The 23,484-nt window shown below is 37.1% G+C and overlaps 2 protein-coding genes across 5 annotated transcripts; one reads left to right on the top strand and one right to left on the bottom strand.

The window, feature by feature from the left end:
* Positions 1–1,426: 1,426 nt before the first annotated feature.
* On the top strand, positions 1,427–7,450 carry LOC137739827 (AUGMIN subunit 4-like). 3 transcript variants are annotated; one of them, XM_068479546.1, is made up of 14 exons: positions 1,427–1,738; positions 1,928–1,975; positions 2,101–2,226; positions 2,690–3,037; positions 3,252–3,351; positions 3,628–3,673; positions 4,122–4,215; positions 4,336–4,407; positions 4,565–4,623; positions 4,860–4,928; positions 5,009–5,060; positions 5,937–6,014; positions 6,087–6,166; positions 7,167–7,450. In XM_068479546.1, exons 1-13 carry the CDS (start codon positions 1,601–1,603, stop codon positions 6,162–6,164), a joined length of 1,308 nt encoding a protein of 435 aa, XP_068335647.1. In that variant the 5' UTR covers positions 1,427–1,600; the 3' UTR covers positions 6,165–6,166; positions 7,167–7,450. The 3 variants fall into 3 exon arrangements, with proteins under 3 accessions (XP_068335647.1, XP_068335646.1, XP_068335645.1); XM_068479544.1 differs by lacking the exon at positions 7,167–7,450 and adding an exon at positions 6,347–6,629 and having other exon boundaries at positions 1,429–1,738; XM_068479545.1 differs by lacking the exon at positions 7,167–7,450 and having other exon boundaries at positions 1,428–1,738; positions 6,087–6,331.
* A 982-nt stretch (positions 7,451–8,432) lies between these two features.
* Positions 8,433–12,793, bottom strand: LOC137740114 (probable inactive nicotinamidase At3g16190). 2 transcript variants are annotated; one of them, XM_068479922.1, is made up of 6 exons: positions 12,637–12,793; positions 12,411–12,524; positions 11,955–12,189; positions 11,745–11,861; positions 9,996–10,088; positions 8,433–8,839 (listed from the first exon to the last, which is right to left on the bottom strand). In XM_068479922.1, exons 1-5 carry the CDS (start codon positions 12,679–12,681, stop codon positions 9,997–9,999), a joined length of 603 nt encoding a protein of 200 aa, XP_068336023.1. In that variant the 5' UTR covers positions 12,682–12,793; the 3' UTR covers positions 8,433–8,839; position 9,996. The 2 variants fall into 2 exon arrangements, with proteins under 2 accessions (XP_068336023.1, XP_068336024.1); XM_068479923.1 differs by having other exon boundaries at positions 8,433–8,791.
* Between the last annotated feature and the right edge of the window lie 10,691 nt (positions 12,794–23,484).

Below are 23,484 nucleotides of genomic sequence, written 5' to 3'. Positions count from 1 at the left end.
GCTTGGCATGGGGATCCCATCGTTATGATGATGGTCACGAGTTCAAAAGAACCCTAGTTTTCCCAATCGTAATTTTTTTTTTAATTTTTTTTCAATTCAAAACATATTCAAAACAATAATATGTTAATTTAATTCAATTTGATGCATATAGAAATATATTTGATTCAATTCATAGCAAATATCAAATTCACATAATTTAATAATATTATGGATATAATGCATGCATAATTTATGTAGAAACTAAAATTCGAAAAACGTAAAGTTGGGTCATGCATTATGGTGAATGTTCATGCTATCAGGGTTGCAAAAATATCGAGATAAAAATCATTGTTTTGAAAGAACCTGATTGCGTGATGATATGGATGAACTGGTTTGATGTAGAAAAATTCTTCAACGTTAGATTCTTAAGCTCAGCAGTAGGAGCGTGCTGATAACGTGTTGTAGCCTATTTTATTTGAAAAGGTTAAAAGGGGCCGGTGGTAGAGAGAGACTGAGAGAGATGTGTTTGTAGAAATGTAGGGGAATGTGTGTTGTTATCCCTCCTACATTGTGCCTTTATTTATAATAGTAAAAGAGATAAGATATTCATTCTTCCACAAGTAATACAAGTTGTAATAGGAAAGGATAACTAGAATCAAATTTAATCTAGGATTTACAAAATTACATTTAAACTAGGAATGTTTACAACAATTTTTTATCTAAATATTTTTTTTGTCACAATAAACTATTTAAAAATAAAATATAAGTCAACCATAAACCACCCACTAATTTAACTTCATTTAGTTTAATTGTAAATTTTGAAGTTTTCAACGACAATTTACGGTATTTTGGATGACCAATATTAGGGTTACAAGGACCAAAACTAAGGTCATCTCCAACTAAAAGGGCTAAGCATAGCCTTGTCCAGAATTATAGCCCTACAAAAAATTATTTTTAAAGAAACAATGTCAGGCTATATTTATATATTATCTCTAACCGAAGGGGGCTAAACATTGCCCATTCAATAATTTATTAGTTTTAAGTTTATACTTTAAATTTATTAGTTAATTTAATTAAATTACCGTTAGATGTTTTCAAATCTAGTCGTTGAATTTGAATCAATTATTGCAATTGAGGAACTGAGCCTAAAAAAAAGGCTAAGAGGGGGGACTACAGTTGGCCAGCTTGATATCCCCTTGGCCAAATAATGGCTTGGTGAGTTCTATATAATTATAGTCCATCCATCAGTTGAAGATGAATTTTTGAACAACAAATTGAATCATTTTTTGACTTTTAAACCTTTGACCTTTTGTATTAGAGATGGCCTAATGTGGTTACAATTTAGCCGTTTAATTAATCTCTTCATATTGGATCGGATATGGTTGTTGTTCGCTTTCTTTTTTGTATTAAATTGTGAAGAGAAACGACATCGTCGAAGACGAGGGTGTTTTGGTAAATTAACTTCTGCTAGCAGTTGGTGAAAGGTCGGCCGGCCTGAGATCTTGAACTCCTGTGAGACTGTGACTGTTGAGTGGAATCCTGAAGAACGAAGAAGAAGAAGAAGAAGACGACGACGACGTTTTGGGGAACGAGTGGGGGCGAATAGCAGAAGCTTAGGAAAATGGCGAAGGGACTGCAACAACAACAAGGGCAAAACCTGCCATCGGATTTGACCCAAGTCATTGATCAGCTGGAGCGCCACTGTTTGGCTCCCGATGGTTCTCTCGTCTCCAAATCTGCCTACCTCGACCTCCAACTCGTACTCTCTCTCTCTCTCTCTCTCTCTCTCTATATATATATATATACACACACATATACATATACATTTTCCTGCCTTGTTTGGTTGCTTAGAAAATGTGGCTGCAAACCAGAAAAAGCAATGTGGCTGCAGATCCTTTACACAATTTACAATTGATTTGGTTTTTGAAAATGTTGACTCTTTCTGCAGGGAAGGGAGGAAATGTCTCGGGAAAGATTGCGTTACTTGGAAGCCATGGTACTTCTGTTTAATTTTTGGGTTTGTGTTGATTGAACTGGTTGTTTTTATCTGGCATTGATTTTGCAATGTGTGTGTGTGTGTGTGTGTGTGTGTTTGGGTGGTGGGTTTGGATTTTGATGTAGGCATTGTATAGTGAGGCAATTGCAATGGTGGAGGAGTATCAACAAGCGGTTTCAGTGGCTAACCTTGGAGGCATTCGAGATGTGCAAGGTTTATATCTGCAGTTGGGCTTGAAGAACCCTCCTCAGGTGGTTTCAGTTCGACAAACCCTTCGTCCTGCTTTTTGTTTTTTGATTTTGAGATGCATTTTACAATAAGTTTACTCAAGTCATGATTTGGCCCTTCTGATCCTAATTCCGAACAAGTTCATAGTATCTTGAATTTTAAATAGGAATCTCATTTCAGTTAATTATCTTCTTTTCTATTAGTTTCTGCATCAAATGAATCTGTAGAAGGATACCATTTAACTCCCATGTAAAGACCACAGTCCCCATATGATTTCACATTAGTGATATGGATGTTCATGCAAAAATATTAACTTTTATTTAACCGTTAGCTTAAAAGATATCAAAAGTAATAGATTTGTATATTTGATTATCATTAAATGACATAAAGACAACTCAATCTTCTTTAGTTGCTCAACACCCTCAGTATTCTATTCTATAACTGAGTTATTAAATTGTCTAAAACGGGTGAACCTGTCCATATCAGTTGTACGAGACATTAGAGCATCGTATGATCGTTTCAGAAGCAGCTCAAAGACTGAGGCTGCCTCTCATCTCCAAAGATGGCGAAATTCATGAGGAAGAAATTGAAAAATGTAGCACAATGTCACGCAGTTCTCTAGAAAGTACCAGTACCAGTGTTACGGTCAGCTCAAGCTCCAACTCAACAAATTATAATACTGTGACTAGCACTGCTAGTGCTGCAAACAACAATGTTTTTCTTAGTGGTACTGATATTCTGGAATCTGGGGTTGGTGGTGTTCCCAATTGCTTTCTTGGAATTACACCAGCATATTTATGGCAAACACAGCTCCAACAAACACCATTGTCAACGGTACAAACTACATTATGGTTCCTGCAATAGTTCACTTTCTTTATTTTCCATTTTATTTACTCATGTTCTATTTTCTCCATCCAAAAAATATCTTTTCTTTATAGAATCTGTTACTTTTATTTGTTTGTAATTTTATAGCAAAAAGATCTAACCTTGGTGAAGCTGTCCCTTATTTATTGGAAATTGAGATACATCTGCAATGTTTCAACTGCAGGATATGACAGAATACCAGTTGTGTCTTTCCCAAGAGATTGAAGCTCGTCTAAAAGCTAAATGTGATAAACTAGCTGATGCCTTTGTAATGGATGACATTGGTCTCTCTCTCTCTCTCTCTCTCTCTCTCCCAACTGTCTTTTGTGTCAAAGTGTCGATCAGAGGCATTTCCATTTTGCTTCATATATATTCTGGAGAGAGAATATCCAGATTGACTGTTCTCATGCAAAAATTTGTGTGATGATATTCTCTTCCCAGCAGGGGGGCATGTGGTGATTGAGTTTGCTAATATCTAAAGTTAATGGTAAAATTATTATATGCTTGCCCATGCATAAATGCTAATGGTTTAAGGCATTGACACTGCTTTGCTGCTGCAGACTCGTCATCTGGGCATCAAAATTCAAGTTCTCGGCTTCCAGAAAGGTTTGAGTTACATTCTTGATACTGGTTTGGTTGTATGAGAATTCCTTTTCACATGGAGAAAGATGCTTTTTAATGATGCTTGGAATCTTATTTGACATGTACAATAGTCTGTTACATAAGCAAGTAGAAGACTGGAGTAGGTGGATTAAATTTTAAAGACAATCCTTAACTACTTAATGGCTCAACATGAGTATTGCCTTTTCCTTCTAGTAAAATATTTATATTTCATTCTCAAGATTAATGGTTGACTCATGTTTCACACTACTATTTTAGAGACTGAACGTAATGTGAGTGGCAAAAGCTTCCATACTTCCTGCTCTTTGCTTATGTGCAGTGCTTTGATAAACCAAAGCTTGTGGTGAATCTATAAATTTCTAGAACCACTGTTCTAATATTCTGCTAATAGTGTGATCCATAATTTGTTCCGCTTTTCTAATGACTTTATCAGGGTAAAGTTGATAATTGAGGATATGGAAAGGGAGGAAACAGCTCTGCGGGAAGATCTGTATTCTGCAGATAGAAAATTTGCTGAATATTATAATGTACAGATATAAATGAAAAAACATTGTTTCATGTTCTTGAAGTTACATACCAGAGCATTTTGTTTTGTGATGATATGGTTTTTTCATTTATTTATAAAGTTGTGTTTTTGCGAAACCTAGGTCCTGGAGCAGATACTGGGAGTGCTTATCAAGCTGGTCAGAGATTTGAAGTTGCAACATCAACATAAATATGTAAGCTTCCGATAATGCTCATGGTTGATGTGTTTTCAATAACACTTATCCCTTCAGCTTTTTTTTTTTATTGTTTTTTCAAGTGTCTTTTCTATATGATTCAGTATTCCATTTTATTGAGCATTCTTGAACCTTTATTATAATTAATAATTTATAGGATGGACTGCAAAAAACATGGCTGTGCAAAAGGTGTGAGACCATGAGTGCAAAATTGAGGTTCGTTGGTGGTTTTCCGTACTATAATTGTGTATTTCTGGCATCAATGTTGCTTAACGTGTAATTTCCTATATGTTTATGAAGTATGTTCTTTGTGATGCTTCTTGTGCAAACAGACAACATTCATCAGTCACCACTGGCTGTACTTGTGGTTTCCGTTTATTGAGATCAAATAAATAAATTAATTAATTGTATGTCAAGACTATAATTCGCTGGAGTGCTTCATTTTGTTTCAGGGTCCTAGAGCATGTTCTCCTTCTGGAAACTTATACTAAGGAATCAATACCGGCCCTACATAAAATAAGGTACCTATCGATGATTATTTGAAAGTACATGTGGCTTACTGGTTCGAGGTTATTTTAATAATTTTATAACTCGTTTGTAGGAAATATCTTCTTGAAGCTACAGAAGAAGCTTCTATTGCATATAATAAAGCGGTATGATATTCTAGTTCATATCGGTCTCTTATTTCCTATGTGGTTTCTGTTCATGCTTTCATGAGTTGCTTTCATATGTATGTGCCCCAACACAGGCATTTATAATGATATAACAATCATTCCAGCCTTCTAGCAGCACTGTTGGCTGCTTCTTGTAATATTGTATTTTCCCGAAGATTTTACTTTTAGCTTGATTACTGCAGTGTTTCATGTCTATTGTGCCTGCTTGTCTGTAATTGTTGCTTCAAGCTTATTTAGTGTTAGACTTGGATTTTCTTGACGAATTTGGTGAGATAAGAAAGTTTTCAATCTGCCTTTATTTCTATATCACTTGTTACTGGTTATTTAGAGCATCTCCTATGGTCTCCCTAAATGAGCTCGTAGCTAAAATGTATGGAGAAAAAGGAAAAATTCATCTCCAATCACACACCCTATCATACTCCTAGCTCTAGCAGCTCCTAAATCTGGGGAGTAAGAAAGGAGCTCCGAACATTAATTACTAACAAGATTTTAAATAAAAACTCTATATATCTATTGGTTCACGATCATTATGACTCCCTAAATTAGAGAGTATGGTTGCAGTAGAAATTTTCTAGGTAGCTCCTAAAATAACTTTCTAGTCTTCTTAGCTAAACTTTGACTTGAAAATATTGAGCATGGTTGTTGATGCTCTTGACATTGTAGATATTGTGAACATGGAGATGTTCACGACGTCTATAAAAAATGCTTAAGTTGCTAATATATAGTTAAGATATGCTAAGCCAAGTGTTCTGACATGTATACAAGTTACTTAACCTCATCATTTTGTTACTTTGTTCCTACATCTCTCCTGCAGGCTTTCTTTATTAATCTATGATTTATATTTCTTTTAACCAGGTTACACGTCTCCGGGAGTACCAGGGTGTTGATCCTCACTTTGATACAATTGCAAGGCAGTACCATGATATTATAAAGGTAACAACAATGCTTACAGTTGTACATTACCTGCTTCCCGTGTGCAAGTCTAATATCAACATCCCCTTGCAGAAATTGGAAAATATGCAGTGGACAATCCACCAAGTTGAAATGGACTTGAAACGCCTCCCAGATCACGCAAATGCATAAAGGTAACAACAGTTCTTTGTTTGACTTTTGTTTGTGTTTGTAGTTATAAGCAAGATTGGTCGTAGACATTTGACTAGCAACTGCTGATTATTGTGTATAACTCTGCACATTAAAAGAATTGTAAACATCTGCCCACTATATTCTGAGAAGCATTTTTTGTTTTGGTTTCTGATGGAATCCAGCGCCTTGTACAAAACCCGCAACTGCATGGTCTGCATCCCTTCCTCCAATGTGATCCACAACACTTGAGAATAATCTCCAAGGCCACCCCCAATCCATTTAGAGATGAAGCAATGCTTGATGTGTTTTTAGGAAACTCGGTGTAATAAATCTATGTAAAACTAATTGTGCGGTTTGGACTTAACCTTTTTGAATTGCTTTTTTGAGTCTCACATTTTCGACTATTGTAAAGCAAACCGAAATGAACCGAACCTACCCCGAATGATCAATATCAAGTTTAAATCATCTTTTCTTAAAATGCAACTTAACCAACAATTACTCTGAAAACAAAACAAAAATGAAATCATTAACCTTAAGTAAAACGACGATTTAAACTTATTTAATGTTGAAATTTGGGATTAACTGTGAACATCTAATCTGCAACTAGAAGAAATCTTTGCTTTGGAGTGGAATGAGGAGAAGAAAAATCTCTGCGCTTTTTTACTCTCTCTGCATTGAAACCCAGCGTCTCTGTGGTGGGATGGGAGGTATTATTATTGTCCAGCAACAACTCAGAAATTATCATAGGTTGAAATAGTTGCACAGCAAATTCAATCATATATAAACAAACACGAGTCACAAAAGAGATATTCACACACAAGGATTTGTGCCCGGAAAATCTTTAACTGCGTAAAAAAACCGGGGCAACTCCTAATATTTCCATCCACCAGCGAAATAGCAAGTTCATACAGAGATAAACACATACACACACACAAGCTCAAATCCTAAGCTCAACTAAAGGAGCATCTTGTACCTCTGTGCAACTTGAATTTCTTTGAGCAGGTGTGGATTCAGTCTTCACAAATTGGGGCAGCTTGTTTTCCTGAGCTCTTCACTTGTTTCCAGTGAAATTTTTGAATGTAAGATGATGCAGAATGCAGATTCAAATATGAACAGCTTTCTTCAATCGAACATCAACTGATTGAAGAAAACTGAATATGAATCTTGGCCTCCAAGTCTATGCAAGTTTTGAGAGCCAAGCTCATAAATCACTCTCATTCTGTGAAAAATGTTAGCTCAAAGAAGAAAGTTTTTCTGTAGGGTTTCTAAAAGTTGCGGGGATTTAATGGGATCCGGTGCATGTGAGTTGGTATGATTGAATCCAAATTAGGTTACCCATTGTGTGGCCTAGTCGAACTCCTCTTAGTGTAAAATATATTGTTATAAAAAAAGTTGCGGGCATTGGAACCACCTTGAGTTGAGAGCTGAGCTCTTTTTTATACTCCAGCAACCCTAAATGGTGATGCAATGATGATCGTACAAAATTCCAAATGAAACTTTGGGTATTTCTATGGCAACTTACTCAAAGACACTAGTCTCACAGAGGACATGAAGAATAGGATAAATGCTAACTCAGTAGAATGAGAAAGGGTCACATGATTATTTAAAAGGATGCACGTGCCCATACTTAACTAGGCAAACAATATTAGGGATCGAAGTGGAACGGGAGCAATATATTACGCTGTTTATTTTCGTAACTATATCAAACAATGGATGCAGGTAAAAGAGAGGGGAGAGAGATTGGTATTATTACTTTCACTTTGATCTTCTTGTGTTGCCACGAGGATACAAAAATACCTCTACTTATAGAGATCTTGATCCGACAACACCTTACATGCACGAAGAAAAATTTTCACCTCCCGAAGACTTTTTCACCTAAAACTTTCAACTGGTTGTCACCAAAATCCATTTTGGTTTGCTTCCCTATACAATCATATGTGTGACATTGTCTTTTAAATTATAACATGACATGAAAATATTTCTCAATAAATATAAAAAATGGTAACAACTTAAAAACCTTGTCCACACATTTTTTTTCATGTACATCAGTAAGAGGGAAATACATTTCCGGTCGTGTGTAGAGAAATGAACGTGAAGTTTAGAATAAAAGTCATAATTTTTAACTCTTGATTGGATTTGTAAATTTAGAAATTCAAAAATTTCGCGTAGAAAAAGAAAAATTAGAATCTATTAAGTCATAAATCCTGCTTCAATTCCATCTACTAACTATAGTAATCCATTGAATTATATCTCGAAATTAATCCCTCTAAACAAGTATCATCTTTGCATTCATGTGAGTCAAATGGCTGAGAAACAAGTTCGTATTTAAAGACGAGCAACAGAGACCATCCAAAAAGAGAACGAAGGGGTCTTTGTCTATCCGAAACACAGGAACGATCTGACTAGAAAGTCATTAAAAAATGTCGTTGGTTGACTAGCCATGGAGCCGGCAAACAAAAGGAAGTAAAACAGCTCTTACATCACATAAGGGAGTAACATGACCATATTACTGTGACAATCAAGCAGAAACAAACCTATCTGGTTACCAGAGGATCAAGCATCAGATTCATGCCATTCTTGTAGGGTTGGTGTTGCAACTCCAACGTTCTTTGTGTCCAAAACATCGGCTGCTTCAGAGAATTTGGTGTTTCCACGTTAGTCATGGGTATCGTTCACTGATTCATTTTCAAAGCAATCAGAAATTTATAACAAATATGACAGAAGAAACAGGTTTCATATAACTTTTAGGGGTAACATCCTCTTGCAAAGCATTCTAATATGTACAACTTGTCCGACTCTGACAAATGAATGGGACTGCAAAGCATTCTAATATGTAGAAACTGTTTCCTTGCCTTTGTAAACCCAAAAGAAAGATCATTGAAGATATTATACTGCACATCCATAAACTTAATTCAAAAGATCACACTGCTTTCAGATAGGAATTAGAAAAGATAGCAGAGACTTAAAAGTACTACGCTTATACAACCCAGATCTTTCGATAGAATCCATCAACTTTTTGTCAGCATTATACTAGTGGCTCAAATAGAAAACTAAAGTACTTGTGAAATGTATCAGCAGAGTTAATCTAAGACATAACTTGCAATTCATTTCTTGCCATCACTAACTCTCATTTCAGACATGAGAAGCCAATAACATCACTGATTCTCATGTCAGACACCAGAAACCAATAACAGAAGGACGTAAATCCTCCTGCGTCCTTAAACTATCCCCATAACCTTTCCCACCTTCTTTCATCTCTTCTAAGTTCCATTTTTCATCCCACTCTGTTTCCACCAGGAAATGGTCAAAACCAATATTTTGTTTGGGACTTTGTTTTGCATTTGTAGCGTTCTAGTGCAGCTTTGTAGCGTTTGAGTAGTTCATTGGTAATATTGTAATACGTTTTCAAGAACAAAGTCTAAAATTCTTTGGGACTATGAAGTCCCTCGTCCAAACGTAGCATTAGTTTTCAACAGGAATTCTCGTCCTACAAGTAGCCTACAGTTAATGGTACTTTAGTAATATTGTTCTTGGTTCAAAGTTGAGAAGGTGGCATTTGACTGTGGAACCTATTCCTGATATCCCAAGTCTACCACTTTTCACTTTTGTTAACATATCCTGAATGCTATTGAACAGAAAAATAGGTTCCAAAAAATATTATATCGGGCATTTGCCTGCAGAATAGATAACAGTATCACATTAGCATCAAAGAAAAGAAAGAACATACCAAAGATTTCAAATGAAAAGGAAGAAAAGCAGCTTTAGAATCATAATACACATACAGCTTTAACAAGACCATAATATTATTACGACATTCAAGCAGAAGCCAACCTTACTGGTAACCAGAGGATAAAGCATCCAATTCACTCCATTCTTGTAAGCTTGGTGTTGCAACTCCAATGTTCTTCATGTCCAAAATATTGGCTGGTTCAGAGAATTTGGTGTTTCCACGTTAGTCATGACTCATGGGTATCGTACTATCGTTCAACAAACCATTTCAAAGCAATACAACTTTATAAAACAATATCACGGATAATATGCTCTTGGAAAATATTCTGATATCTACAATTCGTTTGACTCTGATCAATGGATCAGATTGAGAGTGACGTAAAGTGTAGCAACGACAAAATATTCCCCGCCTTTGTAGACCCTCACAACTATCATTGAACATATTGTACTGCACACAAATATATGGAAGAAAAAACAGTATAACTGGCAATATGTCATACTCCAGTGATAATGGCCCTGTTAAGCTCATGAATCCTTTCTCTGCGTGAAAGTGATTATGGTAGAATAGTTACAATAAAGTCACTCATTTGATCACATCCGTAAGATCAATGTAAATGATTTTACTTGCATTCAGTTGGGAATAAGAAGAGATAGCAGAAACTTTTAACTACTTTGCTTATACTACCCCAAATCTTTTGACTGAATCCATCAATTGTTTGTGTCATCAGCATTATATTAGTGGCTCAAACAGGAATTTTGAAGTACTTGTGAAATATATCAACAGAATAAGCTCATAAAAAGCTAGAACATAACATGCAGTTTATTTCATGCCATCACTAACTCTCGTTTCAGACACAAGAAGCCAATAACAGAATGACACAAATCCTCCTCCCCGTAGAAAAGCTTTTTCTTGCACATTAGTTACAAATTAACAATTGACAATCTTTATTGGCCAAAATCCCAATCACAACATGCACGCCTACAACTCGTCCACAAGAAAGAATCTAGTTCCAAGATCTCTCTGGTCTATCTTGGCAGTGCTTCCTTACATTAGCTTGCTGGATACTTCAAGCAATCATTTCTGATCATCAAATAAAAAATGTAATTCGCCGCTCCCACAACCTTTCCCAATGTTTTTCCATCTCTTCTAAGTTCCATTTCTCTTCCCACTGTTTCCACCAGGAAATGGTGAGAGCCTGTAGTTTTCATCGGAAGCTCTCTAGTCATACTATTAGCCTGTAGTTTTAATGGTACGTTTGAAATGTTGTTCTGGGTTGAATGTTGAGAATTAGGCTTTTGAGTTAAAGAAGATGCCCAGAAGGACAAAATTTCTAGAACCTTTTCCTGGTATTTCAAGATTTCTACTTTTGACTTCTGTTAACATATTCTGAAAACTATTCCAGAGAAAAATAGGTCCCAGAAAACATTATCAGCCATTTGCCTGAGAACGATGAAATAACAAAAGATAAAACCTATCTAGGTAATCCCATCGAGGATTGATTGTATATAAGTTATCAATAATCTCATCAGCGCTCCTTCAAACTTAACATGTTGAATTATATCAAGGATATGAGCCATGAGTTCACATCCTCATTCCTCACTTTTCAATCCATGATGGAAAAGTTATGCGTAGGATCCAAATCAAACCTTAAGATCATATAACATTTGATCAAATGACATGAAGACAATCATAATTCCAAATTCAAGTCATTCATATTAATTGTACTTTTGAACCGAAGATCCACACAAATGATTAATTTTTTGTCAGCTCTCCTTAGCTTAAGTTTTTGGAAAATGCACCAAAACAATTAAGAGTCTTACATTAGCATCAAAGAAACAGAAATCACATACCAGCGTGTATGTCAGGTGTAGCAGCGGCTGTGGCGTCAAGAATAACTGTAACAGACTTGTAATCCAAAGCAACGCCATCAAACACAGTCTGCCTAATGCAATTTGGAGTCTGAACACCTAAAATGCAAGACCAACAAATTACAAGCTTGTAAAACACACATTTCATACACAACCAATAGGGTTTTTCCAAGAATTGAATCTCTCACTCACCAGTGACAACCAAACTGTCAATTCCAGAACCCTTGAGAAACGAATCGAGGTGCGTAGCAAAGAATGCACTAAACCGGGTTTTAACCAACTTGTAGTCCCCTTGTTCAATCACAAGACCATCAACAAGTTCAGCACCTCTCTCACCCTTAACAGTTGGCCCTACTTTCCCTGCCGGATATAAGTGCCGGCGAAAAAGCTCAACATCTCTTCCTAGTGGATCATGTTCACGCACAACCTACAATAATTGTCAAAATGAAGCATTGCAAACCCTTTTAACTGTAATACTGTAAATTAAAGTGAATAATATATCTACCCCACAGTTAAAATCAAATCAAAAGACACTTTTTCTTAATTACACATTAAAGTTCATATTTTCATTGTTCAATTTCTAGTTTGCAGAAAGTAGAAAATTCGACTTAAAATTAATAAAGGGAAAGGAAAGGAAGTTGGCTGTACCCAAACTACTTGAATACCACGCTGCCTAGCGATTTGGACGGCCTTGATTACATTTGGAACTATGGCTTTGCCTCCATTAACCAGCATAGGACCAGCCACATCAATGAAATCATGCTACAAAACCAGATTATATGTAACAAGACCCTAATGATCTATTAATTTCATTTGAACTTCTAGAGAGAGAGAGAGAGAGAGAGAGAGAGAGAGTTTGGGGGAGAGAGAAGACCTGCATGTCAATGACAAGGAGAGCTGTGTGCTTCCAATCTGCCATGTTTGAGTTCAGAGAGTTAATTAGAGGGACGACTGATGAAGGGGGGGCAACTTCTTGTTTGCAACTTCAGAGAGATGGCAAAAAAATGGCCTATATATGTTAAGACTTGGACTGGGCTTTTCATTTGGACAATGACTTTATGCTTCTTTCTCCTCCAAGATAATGGATTAAAAATGTAAAGTTGATTTCAACAAATCACTTTTATATCTTCAACATGTGGTGGATCATGTTCCTTTGAACAAAATTAAAACATCGAAAGGAAAAGTGTACAACTTTTGTATTGATATCACGTTGGACGTGTTTGATTGTCTCTTTAAAACATTGCCAAAAAATGTTCAATGAGATGAAAAGTCTATTTGAAGTGAAAAAAAAAAAAATAAATGTTTGATAAAATACTTTTGGATGCTCCCTGATTGATATCTCCCCGATCAAGACAAGTTTCAATCGGATTTTCTGGTAATTTGATGCATACTAATAAGACACACTAACTTCTGGTCTGTAGACCTCGGCAGAGCTTCGTATCGATTTCTTTACATTTCTAACTCGTGTGTAGAATGTTTAGGTGATATAAGCTGGCATTATCAGCATCCATGATAAATGGGGCATCATTTGCTTCCAATATGATGAACTAAAAATTTTAACTTAACATACTCTGCGAGCTTTATGTAGAGCAAAAATTTGTGAATGATTCGAAGATGCAACTCACGGTAAGAGTTCTTGGTAAAAAACAGGATGGTTTATCCCTGTAGACAAGGCAGTTAGGGTGAGCTGTTATCATTTAATTGTAATTTGTATTTAATTATATTGTATAGCTGCTACAGGACCCCTATATTATGTAGACCTCTTGGTGTATAAATCCTTGTAAAGTTTACCTAAAGTTCAATGAAAATTTGAAACTTCACATGGTATTGAGCCTCTGATCCCTTTTTTTTTTTTTCCATGGCTTTCGCAACTTCCCCTCCTACATCTCCAATCCCTTATATCTCTACACTAGTTTTTGTCAAACTTTCTGAGTCTAATGACTGACCTTGGGAAAGTCAAGTTAAGCCATTCTTGATTGGCCAAAACTTTTGGCGTTCTGTAGATGGAACCCACCCTTGCCTTCCTCCCTTTATCACCATCACCACTCACGTAGCTTCACCAAATGCCTCTGCTAAGTCTAACTCCTCCATAATGGTGCCTTCTGTGACTACTAGTGTTCCCAACCCCGATTACCTGGTGTGGTACCAAACTGATCAAACACTTGCCAGCATGTTGCGTGCTACACTTACAGAGTCTGTTTTCTCTTTGACCGTCGGGTTGTCTACTTCTCGTGAGATTTGGGAGCATCTTCGTCAAAAATTTTCTCAGCAATCCCTCGCCAACTCTACCCATACTCGGTTTCAGTTGTTGTCTCTTCAGAAAGGTACTAAAACGATTTCGGAATATCTGGGTCTTGCCAAAAATTTGGCAGATCAATTGGCTTCTATTGGCCAACCTGTTCAGAATGATGATTTGGTGACTTATATACTTAATGGCTTGGGGCTTGAATATGAGATTCTTGTCTTGGCGTTGACCAACTTTCCTCTACTACCGTCATTCAATGATTTGTGTGCTCGTCTTTTGGTTTATGAATCCAAACATGCTATGACTCAGGCTACTTTGGCTCTCCCTGCTTTCTACTCCGCACATAATTTTGGTGGTAATTTCTCTCAGAGACGTGCTGGTCCGCCCTCTCGCCATCATGGCACTTCAAGTGGCAATCGACATCCTCGTACTTATGGTGGTGGCCGTTCTACTATGCATGGTGGTGCTGACTGATATGGTCAACGTGCTGCACAACAACGACCTGGCATCCTTGGACCAGTCCTGCTACTCGTGGCCCTCAATGTTGGGCATGCAATCAATTTGGTCATATAGCTACGTTGTGTCCTCGAGCGACTCGTTCTGATGATGATATATCTCGAGCATTCACTGGCATGCACATTGCTTCCCCTTCTGATCCTACATGGTATCCGAACATTGGTGCAACTCACCATATGACAAGTGACTCTCGCTCCATTACTTCGACTACGGGGTATGGTTCTAATGACAAGGTTGTTGTGGGTAATGGTGAGACTCTCCCTATTGTGCACACTGGTAATATTTCCTTTTAAGTTTGGGTCGTTCATATTTCAGTTATCCCAAATTTTGCATGTTCCAGCAATTTGGAAAAATTTATTGTCTGTTGCTAAGTTTACATGTGATAATCTTGTTAGTCTAACGTTCTTTCCATGGGGTTTTGTTAAACGTGACTTAAAGACGGGTGTTGTTCTTTTTCAGGGCCCATGTGAGCATGGTCTTTATCCCATTAAGCTTGCTCTTGCTTCTAGAAATGTTTCTACTGCCAAACATGCTTTTGTTTCTATTTTTGTGTCACCCTCACTTTGGCATCGTCGTCTTAGGCATCCCTTATGTCAAGTTCTTAGTGTGTTAGCATCTAGTGATGTATTAGGCTTGTCTTTTACTATCTCCACTAAGGATTTTTGTAATCACTGTGTGTTGGCTAAATCCCAACGCCTAGCATTTACATCTTCAGAACATTATGCTATGTCTCCTTTTGAATTAATACATTCTGATGTTTGGATGTCTCTTATTGTATTAGTGTCGGGTTTTCATTACTATGTCTTGTTTATGGATGATTACACACGATACACATGGATTTATCCCATGCGTAAGAAGTTCAAGGTCTTTAATCACTTTAACAATTTTATAACTTTCATTTTTAATCAGTTTTCTACATGGGTTAAAATACTCCAAAGTGATGGGGGTAAAGAGTATGATAATTTGTCTTTTCGTCAATTGTGTGCGTATAAGGGGATTCACCATAGATTTTCTTGTCCACATACCCCGCAGCAAAATGGACTTGCAGAACACAAGCATCGTCATATCTTAGAAATGGGACGCACCATGTTACTTGCTGCTAATCATTCGGATAAATTTTGGATTGAGGCACTTTGCACCGCTGTTTATATAATTAATCGGCTACCCACTCATGTTCTCAAGTGGGCTTCTTTGTTTCAAATTTTATTTGGCCGAGCTCCTGATTATATGTCTTTGCGCACGTTTGGGTGTGCTTGTTTTCCATATCTTGGTGATTATGCAACTAACAAACTACAACCCAGATCTTTGTCATGTGTTTTCTTAGCTACAGTGACCAATATAAAGGCTATTGTTGCTTCCATCCCCCCACTGAACGTGTATATTTGTCTCGTCATGTTAAGTTCAATGAGGATGATTTCCCATTCCACTCTTCTATGGCATCGTCTTCTGTGCAACAATCAGACTTGGTATTTGTTCCTTTTGTCTTCATACCTACCCCACTTTAGCACAACAATGCCTTGTCACCCATGTCGTCGTCCATGCAACCTGTGACTATGCCTCAAAATCTGGAACTAGCCAATGTCAACATGTTTGCCATTGTCCCCGCGTCAGTCCCTACTACAATTCAACAACAACCCTCCCATCCACATGCATCTCCTTTGCTAGCTGGTGGTGTGGCACCCATGTTGCCTGCAACACCCGTGATTGCGCCTCAAAATCTGGAACCAACTACTGTCAACACATTTGCATCTGTCCTCACCTCAATTCTTGCTGCAACTCAGCAACACCAATCACATCTACATGTATTTCAGTTGTCAACTAGTGGCGTGGCTCATGCTCCTTCCTCAGGACCTCACATACGGTCTAAGTCTGGAATTTTTGAAACCAAAACCAAGGCCTACTTTGCTAGTCGTCATCCTATTCCCTCTGCGATGATTGCCTTTGTTAAATCTGATGTGGCGCCCACTTATTTTACATAAGCCTCAAGGTCTCCTAAGTGGCGCCATGCTATGTTGGATGAGTTCAATGCGTTGCTTAAACAAGGTACATGGAATTTAATTCTTCATGTTCCTTATGCTAACATTGTCGGATGTAAATGGGTGTTCAAAATAAAGCGTCATTTTGATAGATCGATAGAGCATTACAAGGCGCGTCTTGTCGTCAAAGGTTTCCATCAACAGCCTGGGGTTAATTACACATAGACCTTTAGTCCCGTTGTAAAGCCTACCACGATTCGAACCGTGCTCAGCCTTACCGTGTTCTTTGGTTGGCCGATACATCAACTTGACGTAAAGAATGCATTTCTCCATGGTTCACTTATGGAAGAGGTTTATATGACCTAACCACCTGGATTTGTTGATCCCAATCGTCCCAATTATGTTTTTAAACTTCTAAAAGCCATTTATGGTCTTAAAACAAGCTCTGCATGCTTGGTTTCAACGTCTAAACACTTTTCTCATTCAGGTAGGCTTTGTTCAAAGTCGAGTCGATAGTTCGATGTTTACTTATCATCATGGCTTCACTATCCTTGTTTTTCTTCTATATGTGGATGACATCGTTTTGATGGGTAATTCATCTCCTTTGATTCAATCATTCATTCAAACTTTGAGCACTGAATCTCGGCAAGCTGCATTATTTCCTTGGCATAGAGGTATATCCAATAGAATTCACTTGTCTCAAAACAAATATACTTTGGAGTTATTACAACGTGGTGACTTATTAGAGTGTAAACCTTGTTCCATACCTATAGCAGCCAAGGCTCAACTTTCTGCACACACCGATGCTCCCCTCTCAGATCCATTTCTTTATCTACAACTTGTGAGTTCTTTGCAGTATCTTACGTTAACTCGGCTAGATATTTCCCTTGATGTACAAAATGTTTCTTAGTTTATGGGTCATCCTACTAATGCTTCTCAGTTTAAGGGTCATCCTCCTACTGCTCACATGTAGGCAGTTAAGCGAATATTGCGTTATCTTAAGGGCAGCTGGGGTATTGGACTTCGCTTAACTTCGTCCTCACAACTGTTCTGTCTCATTGCTTATTCTGTTGCGGACTGGGCAGGGTGCCCTGACACAAGTCGTTCCACCATTGGCTTTTTTATTTTTCTAGGTGACAATCTAATTTCTTGGTGTGCTAAGAAACAACGGACAGTCTCTCGATCTACTACCGAAGGGAAGTATTGGGCTCTTGCCTGTGCATGTGCTGATTCTATTTGGATAATGGGTCTTTTGCGTGAGCTTCGTGTACCAGTCTTTGAGCCAATACTGATGCATTGTGACAATTTGAGTGCCACATATATGGCTGCTAATCTGGTCTTTCATGCTCGCACGAAACACATTGCTTTGGATTATCATTTCGTTCGGGAACGTGTTGCTTCGGGAACTCACCGTGTTCACTTTCTTCCTTCCATTTCGCAACTAGCTGATCTTTTTACGAAAGGCTTGTCGAAGACATGTTTTTAGTCCTTGTGTTCCAAACTTGTCTCCTTTCCGGTGTCAAGTTTGCAGGGGAGTGTAGACAAGGGCAGTTAGGATGAGTTGTTATCATTTAATTGTAATTTGTATTTAATTGTATTGTATAGCTGCTACAGGACCCCTATATTCTGCAGACCTCTTGGTGTATAAAGCCTTGTAAAGTTTACCTAAAGTTCAATGAAAATCTGAAACCTCACAGTCTCCTTCAGTGACATGTTTTCAATACCACCATTTCCCCTCTTACTCAGATTACCTCATTTGATATAACAACTACTTGAAAACCCCCGACCTCTAAAAACAATATGTGAAATTTCTCATAATTCTTATGTTGGGAGCAAAGTTGTGGATCGAATGAGTACAAATTAGAAACTGTACAAGATTTTGAAAGCTTCTATAAACAAGAACTGGTTCTAACTCAAACAAAATATAAGTTCTCTTATATAAGCCAACTAACACTAACGTTGCCAAGCTATGTAAACAGAGGGAACTGAGCCAAATCAATAGAGATAATGGTGCTTGCTTGAATCGTAACTCCTCAACTCCGTAAAGAGGACTCTCTTCATAGTCTTTACCAAGAAGACTCTCATGCATATACAGGTCCAGGGCATTAAAAAATAGTACGAGTAACTGAACATAATCCGTCCAAGCATGGCCAAGCATAATCCGTCCAGGGCATTAAAAAGGTATCTCTTCAAGACTCAAAGCACATAGAATACTCCTTTACAACCCCAGTTCATGTGCAGTGCATTTATAATTTTATATAGAAGGAAAAAAAAGAAAAAAAAAACTAGTGCACCAATAGGGCTCTTGGTTTCTCTAACAGAACATCTAAATTTGGCCACAAGATAATCAGTAAAAGAACACTATGGCCTGCTAAAAGAGTCTTTGGCCTTGTATTCAGCATACATTTTGGTCATATGTAATACTCCAACTTATAAGAAAGTATGCCTCCTACTGGTTCGATTATATTGGTCCATTGGCCCTGAAAAAAAAAAAAAAAAAGAGAGAGAGCAAGGTGAAAGAGTAAGTTCTATGGTTGGCGGATAATCTGATTTCACAGGAAAAAAAACAAAAAAAATCCAAACGTTGGTACTTAACTTGTGGAGAAATGGAAATATAACAACCTTCAATTTGTTCTTCACATACTGGTCATTCACTTGGAAATAGTATTGGGCATCAAAGAAATACCTACTGATTTGTTCATTTCAACAAAAACTATCGAAACAAGGCTCAATTACCTTAAATTAATACAAAATTATGAACCACTTTTAACATCTAAGAAGCACTAGAAATAAAAGGGCTAATCTAGTCACTTGGAACAACCACACAATACCATTACTGTTCACAACAGTTGAATACAATTTACACAAGTTCGAGATCAATGCATAATGTTTTACTTAGCATTATATGATGATGGCATTCTATGAAATTGAACTACACAATGCAACATCTCGGAAAAAAATTCCATCTTGTGCCACAGAATAGTACGTACAGATTACAATACAATCTATCGATCTAGTTAATGGAATATCAACCTTTCACCAAATGACGAGCATCAGAGGACAAACAAACAAAACCAAAAATTGCACAACCAAAATCAATGCAAAAAGGTTCATTCGATAATGTCCATCCTTTCCTTTTATATCAAGCATCATCTACAACATTTTAAAAAAAATAATAAAAATTATAATTAATTACAAGCATGCCAATTAGACCCAGGAACAAAACTAATTCATGAAGCCCTATTGAAGATAATAATTTCTTGGAGATATCAATAGATAAGCTTCATTTCATTGTAATACACAAATGTTGGTATCGTGCTGAATACAGTAAGACACATACTTTACTAAGATATGGTACTTGTGGACCAAGTATAGTTTATCATTTTCCTCATGAGGATGAATGATCATTCTTAGTTTTTAAATATTAGTTAATCATTTTTTAGTGTCCAACTCATGATCATCAATTCACATGATTCTTTAATACCATAAATCTTTTGATAGTAAGAATCGTGTTAACATAGTGTTCGATCTGCAACTCAAGACATTATTCTTTTCAACACTTTATAATCTTTCTAGACTCTTCAAGAGTCTCAGTCTAATATCATCAACTCTTGTAAGAGGTTTAGTATGTTGCAATAATATTATAATGAAAGTACTCATTAAGGCAATTTATACCATCCATTGGTATTAAGTACATAATTTGTACTTTACCCATTCAAGGCTTACTTTAAGCAATTTGAATCATTCACAGATTTCTACACTTCATGTCACATTCTCCATTGAAATTCATACTAGGTTTACTTTATGAAGGTATGCTTCGGGCATTTCATAAGCCTTCATATAATAATATAATTTCTCTTTTGAAATAAACAAGTTTCACAATGCGAAATCATGTTTATAGGAGTGTATTACACCTTCAAGTTTCAACTAGGAACCTTGTGTCATATCATGGGAATGTATTTCATTGTATTAAAGTTGCATGTATATAACTTTTTGGGTTCAACATCGTTGGCAATTTGAACTACAGGTCCATTTTTCCCACGTTCACTAAATAGTAATGGAGTTGCCTCTCTCCATTTTGCTTAATAATTTTTCTTTTCGTCAACGAACAAAAGAATATGGCTCAATATCAACATAGCTCATTGATGAATCTAGTAGCTATTATAAAACCAAACTTAACATTGGGTTAACATCAATTTGTGATCCCATAATTCTCATGTGCATGCGCATGCATAGTTTATAAGCATTTCATTACTTTGGATATCCTTACCTCTTCAGGGGCTTTACATTGTCTCTTTTAGGACAGTCGTCTCTTATTAGATGAATTGTTGATCATAACCTCATCTAGAGCGTCATAAAGCTTGGATTTTAATCTCCACTTCTGAGGAGTTGAATTATTGGAACTTATATTTCTATCATTCTTCAGGCATGGAACATATTAAAATTTCAATGTCCTTGGATTGTTCTTATATACATGCGGCGACTGTAAAGCTTCGGGCATGCAACAGTTTAGTAGTGTCAAGTCCATGGATTGTCTTATTGAGACTTCAATCCATACGACTGATAGGAGCATTTTTATGCGACTTAATTGGCTTGTTCTCATGCATTTATGTTGTTTTTCCTTAGTTAGTTTAAGTGTTTAAAGTCATTTTCGTTCAATTTCAGGTTTTAGTGTCAAAGTATGCAAAACGAAGCAATTTGGAGCATTCTAGAGCATTTTTGGGCCAAGATTGGATAGTGCAAGCATGGAGGCATGAGGATGGACGAATTTGAAGGCTTGAATTCAGTTAGGGAGTTGCAAGGGGGCCTAAAAAAACCTTATTTCTAGAAGGCTTTATCTATTCACACATGGTGCCTAATTTCTGTATTGGAAGAACAAGCCGTCCTAGCTTGTCTCCTAGCCGTCCTAGCTTGTCTCCTAGCCGTCCTAGCTTGTCACTAGCCGTCCTACCTTGTCTCCTAGCCGTCCTAGCTTGTCACTAGCCGTCCTAGCTTGTCTCCTAGCCGTCCTACCTTGTCTCCTAGCCGTCACTAGCCGTCCTACCTTGTCTCCTAGCCGTCCTATCTTGTCTCCTACCTTGTCCAAGCTACACACATATATCCTTTAAGTGTTTCATGTATAGAATTTCTGGTACAAAAAACCTTTTGGTTTCAACTAAGTTCAAAACCTTTCCTAGCCCTATAAATAAGGCTTTGCAGCAAGGCACTTGGGGGATCACTCATTCACCCAATTTTCGTCCATTCATTTAGCCACACCACTCTACACATCCTAAAATCCTAAAAACACAATTCCAGCCAAACACTACACCTTGCCGTGCCTATCCTCCATCCAATTCCATAATCCCTGATCCTAAAACACATCCCAACCAGCCCATCCACCTTTGTGCCGTAGCAAGGAGAAAGAAGGAAAGACTCTTGGATGCTCAAGCTTCGTCGTTGGTGCATTCTAGGTGTAATTCGTTTTATGATTTCAATGTTTAATTTATTTTCCTTTCATTTTGCTATGAACATGAGTGGCTAAACCCCTATTGGTTAGGGGTGATTTCGAAGCCATAACTATGTGTGCAAGTTGATTTGATAAATTCCAGTTTTGAGTTCTTGAATCGTGAATGCAATTGGCTTAACTGTGCGAGTAATAACGTATTTGTGTCGACACTTAATTGGCTTGCATGAATATGATGCTAGAATATAAGTTTGTTTCACATAATTGTCACACACTTATATTCACAAGTAGTGAAGGTTGCTAGTCACAATCACGTTAAGTTCAATTCCTAGCATAAGTGTCATGTTGTCATCGTCACAAGTGCTTTGTCAATGCTTATAATTTTCATTGAACGTAATGATCTTTGATTGTATCTTTATTATGATGTCATGTAAGGAACTTTTGAAGAATGCTTTGGGTTGTCGTATGATGTCATCCAATTCAATAACACAAGGAAAACTTGAGAATTAACTAGTGATGTCACGGTTAATTTGGGGCATTGTCATTCATAATTCTATGAAGGAATAACTGGAAATCGAGTCATTTGCATACTTGTCATGTGTGGAGAAAGAACCCCTAACTAGTTCATCATCCATTAAAAACCCCAAAAAACGTTTCAAAATCAATTTTACTTTGCAATCTGTTTTCTCAACTTTAATTTCGTCCAAATCAAATCCCCCTTTACTTTGAAGTCTCAATTTAGTTAGAAATTGTTTTGGTTCATGTTTTTAAGTGTTTTGAGTCAAGTTTTCAACCAATTTCGTCCAAATTAGTGTAGGTGCTCAAAACTGCCCAGAAAGTGGTTTTTAGGCAGTTTTGAGTCTTCTAGTTGCTGTTTTGAGTTTTTGTTTTGTTTTAGTGTTTTAACTTTGGTTTTTCATTCTTTGAGTCCAAATTAGTGTTTTTAACTTTGTTTTGGAGTTCTTAGGTCAGTTTTCAAGAGTTTAGCAATCCCTCATAATCCCCGGTTTTGAACGATCCCTACTTACATACTTTGCTACAATTGTCAGAAGAGGGTTTAATTTGTGTGCTTAATATATTTCGCATCAAATTTTTGGCGCCGTTGCCGGGGATTAGCAACTTTGCTAAATCCCTTGGATTGTTTTTGTTTCATTTATTTCACTTTGTTTCTGATTTTGTTGTAGTTTCTGACCTATTTTTGTTTCTTGTTTTTTTAGGTACTAGTGCATGACGCGGAGTTCTCAAACTGTGCATGCACATATCTTAGACTTTAACGACGATTTTGAACGTGATTTGAGAAGAAAGAGGAGGCATCCCGAACGTAGTGAACCTAGTTCAAGTTCAGAGGCCGAATCTGAGTTTGAAGAAGTGGAAGAAGAAGTTATGGCAGCGGACAATCGGACCATTAAAGAGCTTTCGGCCTCAGGGTTGGCCAATGCCGCACCATTATGCATTCAATACCCCGCGGCTGCCCAAGGCAAGACCGATGAATTCGAGTTGAAGTCAAGCTTGTTGCACCACATTCCTAAATACCATAGGCTT

The sequence above is a fragment of the Pyrus communis genome, chromosome 7, assembly GCF_963583255.1.
Source record: "Pyrus communis chromosome 7, drPyrComm1.1, whole genome shotgun sequence".
NCBI lineage: Eukaryota > Viridiplantae > Streptophyta > Magnoliopsida > Rosales > Rosaceae > Pyrus > Pyrus communis.
Note: the sequence above shows the minus strand (reverse complement) of the source record. Positions and strands in the feature narration are given on the sequence as shown.

Bases quoted from the DNA above. Each gene is read 5' to 3' on its own strand.
- LOC137740114 (XM_068479922.1), bottom strand. From the start codon at position 12,681: ATGGCAGATTGGAAGCACACAGCTCTCCTTGTCATTGACATGCAG. The intron at 12,525-12,636 runs GTCTTCTCTCTC...CTGGTTTTGTAG, and splicing joins TCCTTGTCATTGACATGCAG to CATGATTTCATTGATGTGGC. The intron at 12,190-12,410 runs GTACAGCCAACT...CAATTATTGTAG, and splicing joins GTGGTATTCAAGTAGTTTGG to GTTGTGCGTGAACATGATCC.
- LOC137739827 (XM_068479546.1), top strand. From the start codon at position 1,601: ATGGCGAAGGGACTGCAACAACAACAAGGGCAAAACCTGCCATCGGAT. The intron at 2,227-2,689 runs GTGGTTTCAGTT...TGTCCATATCAG, and splicing joins GCTTGAAGAACCCTCCTCAG to TTGTACGAGACATTAGAGCA. The intron at 4,624-4,859 runs GTTCGTTGGTGG...ATTTTGTTTCAG, and splicing joins ACCATGAGTGCAAAATTGAG to GGTCCTAGAGCATGTTCTCC.